The sequence below is a fragment of the Leucoraja erinacea genome, chromosome 15 (genome assembly GCF_028641065.1).
Source record: "Leucoraja erinacea ecotype New England chromosome 15, Leri_hhj_1, whole genome shotgun sequence".
Classification (NCBI taxonomy): domain Eukaryota; kingdom Metazoa; phylum Chordata; class Chondrichthyes; order Rajiformes; family Rajidae; genus Leucoraja; species Leucoraja erinaceus.
The window spans coordinates 22,526,554-22,536,855 of NC_073391.1; the positions used below are offsets into that span (position 1 = coordinate 22,526,554).

A 10,302-nucleotide genomic window follows, 5' to 3' on the forward strand; every position below is an offset into this window, starting at 1 on the left:
GATTTTATTAGGGTGAAACATAATTCATTTGCATGCACAATAGGATGATGGTTTTGTGGGATTAGGTACAGCTTTGCCACACTCTGTGCTCCATGTTATTGTGTTATTTTTATTTGAACAGCTCCTCAGCCAGGTCTTGAATGCAGTGTGGATATTTTACTGCTTCTTGACGGCTCGACAAAAACAACCCTTGAAGGATTTCTGCGGCACAAAGCCTTTGTGAAGAGATTTCTCCAGGTGATACTGTCCGCAGACAGTCAAATTAACGTTGGAGTGGCACAGTATAGTTACGGAGTGCAGGTGGAACTGCCGATGGGACTGCACATGAATGTTTCAGATGTTATTAGTAAGATCGACTCGATCCAGTTCAAAGGGGGCAGCACAAAGACTGGCAAGGCCTTGCGATACCTTACCCAGGTTGGATTTAAAACAAGATCAACAGTTCCGCGTATTCAGGAGGACCACCCCCATGTTTTAATTCTGCTAACAGACTCAAAAGCCGAAGATTCCATCGCTGATTCAGCCAAATATGCCAGAGAACGGGAAATATTTCTATTTGCAGTTGGCAGCCACAGTCTTCAGTCTGATTTAGTCACAATTACAGGAAATCCTCAGCATACTGTCACATATTCAAGTCCCCAGCAACTCTTCAATAAGATTCCTGAACTAAAAACAGTAATTTGCAGCATTGAAAATCAAGGTAGGAGTACTTTCACAAGTCGTAACTTTTATATCCTTATCTAACACCTTTTGTCTCTTCAACCCTGGCCTTTGTTCATTCATCTACCTACATCCACCTGTATCTACCTATCATCTATGAATCTGAAGAATGGTCCTGTCCCAAAATATCATCTATCTATGTTCTCCAAAGATGTTGCCTGGCCCACTGAGTTACTCCAGCACTTTGTGTCTATTTTTGGGAAACTGGCATCTGCAGTTCCTTGTATCCACCTATCACTTGCCAGGCTTTATCCTACCCCGACCTCTCTCCCAGCTTTCTCTCCCAACCTGGCCCACCACAATCAGTCTGAAGAAGGGGCCCAACCTGAAATGTCACATCCATGTTCTCCAGAGATGGTGCCTGTCCTGGCTTTGTTACTCCAGCACTTTGTGTCTTTTTTGATAATCCAGCATCTACAGTTCCTTGTGTCTCCAAGTGCATTCCTAAACTGCCCTTTATTTGCCTCGACTGATTGCAAGATGGAAGATACCAAGACACCTTGAATTGTACCATCATACTATATTACTAAATGATTAAGGTACCATAAGCTTAATAAATGAAAAAATCACACATGATAACGGAGTGAGTTGTAAGATAGAGTGCATTTCTCTGTGGAGAAGAAAGACTTATGGGCCTGTCCCACTCAGGTGATTTTTTGGGTGACTACAGGCGACTGCCACAAAATTTTCAACATGTTTAAATATTTCTGGCTACAGTGGCGACAATTTTAGTTGTTGTATGTTGTCATAGGTGCTGTCGTAGGTTGTCACCAGGTGTCGTAGGTGAATTCCATTAAAACTAGTCCCTGGCAGTCGCCTAAAGAGTCGCCTAAGTGGGACAGTAGGCTACATCTGGTGATTAGTTGCAGGTTTTAGTAACGTAGCCCAATGAACTGGGCTGTCACTTGGGAGACCAGAAAACCTAATAAGAGAGGACAGAGGATTTATTTTCTATATAAACGGAAGAAAGGTACAAATAAAGGGGAATAGATTTGTCCGCTGTTGGATGTAATAAAAGCACAATGTCATCATCTTTTTCAGTTTAGGAACCAAATTTTGGAAGCAGAATAATCAGCATTATAGCTTTTAATCAAAACTGTGGAATTATTTGTAGACACAAGAAACTGCAGATGCTGAAATCCTGAGCAAAACACAAAGTGCTGGAGGAAGTCAGTGGGTCAGGCAGCATCAGGGGAATGGATAGGTGATGTTTTGGATCAGGAACCTTCTTCAGACTGTTTGGTGTAGGAGGGAGGCAGCTGGAAAAGAGAGGCGAGGTTGGGGCCTGGCATGATAGATAGGTGGGTACAGATGAGATAGGTGGATACAGATGAAGGGGGGTTGATTGTAAGTGACAAAGGCTAGAGGTGAAACGGAGACAATGGTGTCGGACGAAGAGAGAAAGAGAGGAGAGAAGAAGTGGAATGTAACGTTGATGGCAGGGATGTGGTTCAGGGGCAGAGGAAAGGGGGTAAATTATTTGTATTCTATTTTACATTCATTGTACATCCACTTTTAGAGGGTTAAAGCAGAAGATTTTGAATAATGCAAATACCATCACAATTCACCCTAGCACTACATATAATGCACTCTTTTTCAATTTGGATCTTGCAGATTGCTTCTCTTAGACAAAATATTCTACTTGTCAGACAAAACATGCAACCTTTTATAACACCCACATGATAAGAAAATGCCAGGAATGCTTTCACAGTTTTGCTTTATAACTTTATTCTAAGTTACATGAATCTTTGGAAAAACAAACAATCTGTTTTAACAAAAGGGCTATGTATAACAGGCACTTAAGAAATCTTCTTTCTGAAAAGGAAAGTATCGTTGACCCATCTACTTTTGGTAAATACCTCTTGGTCTTCAGTAATCCTTTTACCCCAATCCCTTGTGTAGTCAGAAATACTCCGTTTGCACCAGCCTCACAGTGTCAAAGCAGCCCTCACCCTTCCCCCTAACAGTATACTGTGTCTGTGTGACACTTACCCATCCAGCCTCCAGCCTCTCCACAACATTATCCTTGCCTCCTCCTATTTCCTGCAGTCATTCAACATGTGGGAAAATACATGATTTATTTCTATCAATCTAAGTGTATCTAGTTTATTTAGTTTAGTTTAGAGATACAGCACAGAAACAGGCTCAATGGCCCACCAAGTCCGCGCCGAACAGCAATCACCCCATACACTAACTCTAGACTACACACTAGGGATAATTTACATAAGGATAATTTAGTCATTTTTACCAAAGCCAATTAACCTACAAACCTGTACGTCATCGGAGTGTGGGAGAAAACCGGAGCACCCGGAGAAAACCCACACGTCACAGGGAAACTATTACAAACTCCATATAGACAGCACCCGTAGTCAGGATCGAACCCAGGTCTTTGGCTCTGTAAGGCAGCAACTCTACCGCTGCTCCACCGTGTAGCTCCATCTTGGGTCCTGTCTCCTAATCCATTTTCCCGGCTTAACAATTGTTTTCTTCTGGCCATGTTGAAATGTGTTTGTTTTTGTTGCTATCATGTATACAAGTGGAAGAGATGACCAAATAGAAAATAGGTACAGGTAGGCCATTTGGCCCTTCGAGCCAGCACCGCCATTCAATGTGATCATGCTGATCATCCCCAATCAGTACCCCGTTCCTGCCTTTTCCCCATATCCCCTGACTCTGCTATTTTTAAGAGCCTTATCTAGCTCTCTCTTGAAAGCATCCAGAGAACCTGCCTCCACCACCCTCTGAGGCAGAGAATTCCACAGACTCACCACTTTCTGTGAGAAAAAGTGTTTCCTCGTCTCCGTTCTAAATGGCTTACTCCTTATTCTTAAACTGTGGCCTCTGGTTTTGGACTCCCCAAACATCGGGAACATGTTTCCTGCCTCTAGTGTGTCCAAGCCCTTAACAATCTTATATGTTTCAATGAGATACCCTCTCATCCTTCTAAACTCCAGAGTGTACAAGCCCAGCTGCTCCATTCTCTCAGCATATGACAGTCCCGCCATCCTGGGAATTAACCTAGTAAACCTATGCTGCACTCCCTATATAGCAAGATTAGCTCAAATTAGGGGACCAAAACTGCACACAATACTCCAGGTGTGGTCTCACTAGGGCACTGTACAACTGCAGAAGGACCTCTTTGCTCCTATATTCGATTCCTCTTGTTATAAAGGCCAACATGCCATTTGCTAAATCTCTCCAGTGTCCCTTTTAAACAGTAAGATATAGGAGCAGAATTAGGCATTCGGCTCGAGTCTCAGCCATTTGATCATGACTGATTTATTTTTCCCTCTCAACCCCATTCTCCTCCCTTCTCCCTGTAATCTTTGACACCCTGACTAATCAAGAACCTATCAATCTCTGCTTTAAAAATACTCAATGTCTGTGGCAGTAAATTCCACTGATTCACCACCCTCTGGCGAAATAGGTTCTTCCTCATCTCCATTTTAAAGATGCTCCCTTTTATTCTGAGGTTGTGCCCTCAGGTCTTAGACTTTCCCATTACTGGAAACATCTGCTCCACATCCACTCTATCTAAGCCTTTCATTATTTGGTTTCGATGAGATCCCCCCCCCTCTCCTTTTGCTTTGGAACAGTATAGTCAGTGGAAATCATGACCTTACTGGGAATGTTCTAATTTTGTGTTCACTCTCTGCCTCTGCAGGATGTTTGTCCCAGCCTTTAGATCTCGTCTTTGCATTGGATGCATCATCTGGAGTTGGAAAGGACAATTTTGATAAGGTGAAAGACTTTATGAAAACCAGCATCATGCAGTTTGAGATCAATCCTGATGTTACCCAGGTCGGCCTTGTGGTTTATGGCAGCCGTTCGAGGACAATCTTTGGCCTTGACACGTTGGATTCAAACACCAACCTCCAGAAGGCAATCAGCTTAGCCCCTTATCTGGGCGGAACTGCCTCCACTGGCAGCGTCCTCCTTCACATTTACGATGAAGTCATGAGTGTCAGAAAGGGAGCTCGACCTGGTGTGAATAAAGTAGTGGTGGTCCTTACGGACGGGGCAAGCACCGATGATGCAGCAGTCCCCGCACGGACTCTGAGGAACAATGGCATCACAGTCTTTGCTGTAGGAATTGGTGATGCACAGAAGGAATCGTTGCTAAGGATTGCTGGCTCCGCTAATTACATGATAACTGTGCCGTCCTATGAGGATTTAAAATATTTTGAAGAAAGCATCGCTCACAGGATATGTGAAGGTAATTACATGAATCTTGTTAAAAGCAGGCACGGAAATCGCTATCAAAACATGGGGGGGGACCGGGGGGACACTATCTTGGCGGCCGCGCGCGCATGCGCATACTCACACACATACACGCGTGGCTTCAGAGACTTTAGCCGTGGGCCCTGTGGAGACCCACTGTCAAAATAAACTTAAACGAGAGAGGTGTCGGAGCGAGCACTCGGTGCTGGTGCACGGTCTGTTCAGCAGCAAGGGTGAGATCAACATCATACAAGGCGCTAGTGGGGAGAAACAGACTCCGTACAGACAACGCCCGGAGTCAGGATCTAAACCCGTGCCCCTGGCGCTGTGAGGCAGCAGCAACGCATGGGCCGAGTGGCTCTCTCTCTCTCTCTGTGTACCTGCCAGCAGCCGCAGCAGACCCACCGCCTTCCAGATAGGGAACCGCATCCCTGGCGGTGACCCAGTCCCGGTTCCCTCTGCTCATCGGGCGCCGACTCCACGCTGTACCGAATCTCCCCCGAGTCAAGCGGCGCACTGGGCTGGAGGAGAGAGCGAGATGCATGCGAGGCTTCGGCCGTGGGCTTGAATCGGCCCGTTCACGGGGTCTTTCATCGGCCGGCGGAGGCTTCAACATCGGGAGCCTTGATCGCCTCGATGCAGCAGTTTGATTTTAAGCCACAACGGGCGCTGAAAGACCCCGCGAGCGGGCAGATTCAGCCCTTAGAAAGTGGCTGATAAAGTCCGGATGACAAAATATGGGGGGGAGGGGATTGTCCCCCACCTCTCAAAGCATGGGGGGGACAGTACCCCCCAGGATTTCCGCCCTTGGTTAAAAGAATCTCCATTGCTTTTTTACTATTCTTTCAGACACTTAATTTATGAAAATATTTTTAGTATTTTATATTCTAGTGAACCATATTATGTATACAGATGATCTTGTGGTCTTTAGTCCATCTAGCGCTGGTCTGCAGCAGCTCCTTACTATATGTTCTGTGTATGGTGTGGAACATGACATTAAATATAATGCTAGTAAGAGTGCTGTTATGATCTGTAGAACCAAAGAGGATAGATGACTAAAATATCCTGATTTTAAATTGTCTGACAATAATCTTAGTGTCTGTAATAAGGTAAAATATCTAGGGCATATTATTACAGAACAAATGACAGATGATGAGGATATTTATAGGCAACGACACATGCTGTATGTACAGGCGAATATTCTCTTGCGTAAATTTGGTGTGTGTGCAGATGTGGTGAAGGTGTCACTATTTAGAGCATACTGCACACCACTCTACACTGCTCACCTGTGGTTGAACTATGGAAAGACAAGTATGCAGAGACTAAAGGTGGCATATAACGATGCCATGAGAACACTGCTAAGGCAACCTAGATGGTGTAGTGCCAGTAATATGTTTGTGGCTGCAGGAGTCAATACTTTAGAAGCTATCCTAAGACATCACATGTATAAATTCATTTGCAGGATAAATGACTCTAAAAATGTGCTTATTGTGGCCTTGTCAAACATAAGGGTTAGCACTACACGCTACGAATCCCAGCTGTGGAGACACTGGTATCGTTGTCTCGTTGTAGGACATTGATCATTCTTTTAATCTGGATTTTTAACTTATGTATTGTGCATTTAAAAAATATATAAATTATGATGTTTTTATGTGATATACCAAGATTTTATATGTATTTTATGATATTTAATATGCAATGCATTTAATGTAATGTTGCCCCTTGTCTGGACCTTGAATCCATAATAAAGTTTATTGATATTATTATTATGATTGCTAATTAAGGTAAGACTCTCTGAAGTGTCTGGAGAAGAGTTTGCTTTGAGAAATTGATCCCAACCTGCACCAGAGTAAAGCTTTAATAAAGATCCTTAGTTCTGAAAACTACTGCTTACGTTTTTTTTCCAAATGAACCAATGAAATTCACCGGTCAGCACCGGCTACAACCTACGAGAACCTACCAGAGCCTTCGATCTCGCAGCGACCCACTAGGGCCTCCTGGCGACCCACCTACGGCACGAGAATTCTCACTACTCTCCATGGCGGCTTCATTCTAGTCGCAGCTAATGTTTCAACATGTTGAAAAGTGGGACCGGCCCATTAGGCAACTCTTTAGGCGACTGCAGGAGACTATACAGTCGCCACATGTTCGCGGGTGGTTGCCGGGGAGTCGCTTTCATGGTCGTGAGGAGTTCCCGCATTCTGGGAACTAGTCGCGGCCTCATTATGGTCGCCGTGAAATTTTCAACATGTTGGAAAATTAGCGCCGACTAGAATGAAGCGGCCATGGAGAGTAGCGAGAATTCTCGTGCCGTAGGTGGGTTGGCAGGAGGTCCTAGTGGGTTGCCAGGAGGTCAAAGGTTCTCTTAGGTTCTCGTAGGTTGTAGCCGGTGCTGACCAGTGAATTTCATTGGCTCATTGGGGAAAAAAAAACATAAGCAGTAGTTTTCAGAGCCAAGGATAACCAACCGGTAATGTTAAATGTCCGCCAAGCTTCACAGCCGTGTATCTCTGGCTTCTTAAAAGCTGTCTCCACTCCTTCTCCCCCCTCTCCCCCCTCTTTTAATAGACTTACCATACACTGTGCTTTTTAGCTTCTTAATTACAGCGTCAACCTTCCTGTTCATCGCAGTGTGTGTCTGTATCACATTGGCTTTTCACTGTGTGAATTCCACTCAGACAGCGCTCCCCCCGATTGCCCATGCCCTCCCATCTGCATAATGGGCTGGTGAAGGAAGCGATGTGTTTGTTTGTGTGTGTGTGTGTGTGTTCCACTCTGACAGTCACCGCTCCAGTTGCTGGTTTTTCAGGCGACTGCTGGCAACTTGACAGTCACCTGTAAAATCGTCTAAGTGGGACAGGCCCAAAAGAACAGCAATGAAGAGTAAAAAAGATGGCTTATGATTGAGAAATGAAATGTATGGGTAGGAGCTAAGCTGATTCGAGAAGGTGATGAAAATGAGGAATTATGGTAATGCAGAAAATATTTCTGTGCCATTTTGTTTAACAAATCTTCTGCATTATCTTAACAGTGGCCAAGCAACCAGTCAATTTGTGCAAGCCGAATCCATGTATGAATGGTGGGGAATGCATAGTTCACTTTGCAAGTTATCATTGTGAATGCAATGGCTGGGATGGAGTTCACTGCGAACACAGTAAGTATTCTCTGTTATTTCAGCTCAACTGCACTATTTGTAATCCCTTGGTCTGAGAAGTAATGCTGGTGCAATAAACTCTTTCTCCATTATCTGCCGATCGGCCTTCTTATCTCTGGATAAGGCAGGAGTGTAGTTTCTCTCTGCAACAGACAAACTGGTGCAGTTTTACAGTGCAAAGGCAGATCTGGACTGATGGTGATATCTTTGTAAATGTTAACAGCCCTCAACTCAGCAACTGCACAGATAAAGCAGGAAGAATGCACAAAGCTATACAAAACAAAAGATAAAAGAATCAACAAAGCAATTGATCAACTCCACACCTGAAGCTATTCAAAGATTAGCCAGAAATTTAAAACTGGTTCCAAAATAAAGAGGAACCTGTATTTACAACTCGTTGCTTTAGACTTTACTTTAGAGATACAGCGTGGAAACAGGCCCTTCGCCCCACCAAGTCCGTGCAGACCGGCGATCACCCCATACACTAGCACTATCTGACACACGAGGGACAATTTACAAGTTCCAGGTACAAGTTCAATTAAACCACAAACACGTATGTCTGGAGTGTGGGAGAAAACCAGAGCACCCGGAGAAATCCCATGCACTCACACAAGGTGAACGTACAAACTTTGTACAGGCAGCACTCTTAACGAGGATCAAACCCAGGTCTCTGGCACTGACAGGCAGCAACTCTACTGCGGTGCCACTGAGCAGCTCTGAAAAGCTGAAGCCTGCTTTTCATTTAAATGGTGTCGACCTTCCCCAGAAACTCACCTGGGCTCTGGGGGTTCCCTTACTCCTCTGATTCCCTGGTCTTCGCATTCCCCTGAAGCCACTGGGGTCCCAGGTCTGACTGCCCCCTGAAACTTACCAGAGCTCTGGTGCCCACTCTGCTTTGAAACGCACCAGGATCTTGGTTCTCACATTCCCCTGAAACTCACCAAGACCCTGGTTTCCTCGCTTCCCTTTAACTCACCAGGGCCCTGCCGCTTATATTCCCCAGAAAGACACCAGGACCCTGCTTCCCTCACTCTCTTGGAACCTCAACAGTACCCCGATTCCCTGTGCTCCTTTGAAGCCTACTGGGTTCATTGGTAAATGTATTCCGGAACAAGCAAAAGTGTGTCGCTGTGTTATTTGGAATAACATCCAATCTTCCGGTATACCTGCCAGTTCTGTAGTACCAACACACCAAAGCTTGCCGGACTATCCATGTTTTATTCTTTCACACACAGAATACATCTTCAGTCATTTTCTTCATACTTTATTTTGATTTATCCAACAGGAACTTTTAGTCCTAATTTAAAAATCATTTCTCACTGTCACTGAAACATTCTTGTAGCTAATTTGATGGCAATCTTGCCAGTAAAATTATTTTCTTTGGCCTCACGGCCCCCCATTTTTCCTGCTTTGCCAAGTCTCACCCGGGGCCTTTACCTTTATTATCTCTGACCAAGCACAGGAGATTGGAACAAATTCTACATTTCTGATGGAAAGTCCTAGACTTAAAATGTCAGCACTGACTGAATATTTTGGCTCTTTAAGGATTGAAGGGCGGTAGAAGTTCATAAAAAGTAAGTCCTTTGGGAAGTTGGGAACCGAATGGAATGACCAGTTCACATTTCGGGAAGCTACAACTCCATGTTAACTTGTATAATTTATGCAAGTTCACATGTGGGATTCAGGAAATTATTCGTCAGCGGCCAGTTCTTGTCACGAGCTGTCTGTTTGAAACAGAACAAGCCCTCAGAGAAGTCATGCTGCTTGACAGTATGTGAGGCCTTGTTGTTTTAGGCATAAGGGCATGTTGACAATGAGCCACTATTGCAATTCTCCCACACATTGTTTAGGTTATCTGGAAAGGCTAATAAAGTGAAACTTTTCTTGTTTTCTTTGGAGACATAAAATTCTCAAAACAAAGATGGAAATTGGCATAAACTTGATGCTATTTAAGATTTCAAAGTGAAAAGAAGATGCATCACCACAAGACCCTGCAAAACCGAAAAATAAGACGGGATCTCAATTTGATGCAGCACCCCAAAACTAGAAAGCATCACGAGCTAATGCAGATCTATTAAATATTTGAGACTTAGTGGTTGAAGCCACATTGAAGTCATGGAGTGCTGTAACAAGCAACTGGGGAAGTGGCCTTTTACAATCCACTCTGGAGGTACTAGAAGTGTTTCTGGAGAGGCAAGCAGGCTGGC

General features: G+C 44.3%; 1 protein-coding gene across 3 annotated transcripts in view; it reads left to right on the plus strand.

Annotated features, from left to right (window-relative positions):
* vwa2 (von Willebrand factor A domain containing 2) overlaps positions 1-10,302 on the plus strand; it is a 46,431-nt gene that overhangs the window by 29,595 nt on the left and 6,534 nt on the right. For 2 of the 3 annotated variants that reach the window (XM_055646902.1, XM_055646903.1), the window contains exons 11-13: positions 122-700; positions 4,385-4,936; positions 7,973-8,095. In XM_055646902.1, coding sequence (XP_055502877.1) covers positions 122-700; positions 4,385-4,936; positions 7,973-8,095 — 1,254 coding nt within the window. Of the gene's footprint in view, positions 1-121; positions 701-4,384; positions 4,937-7,972; positions 10,296-10,302 lie in introns of those variants that run through there. The other variant, XM_055646904.1, reaches the window with a different exon arrangement.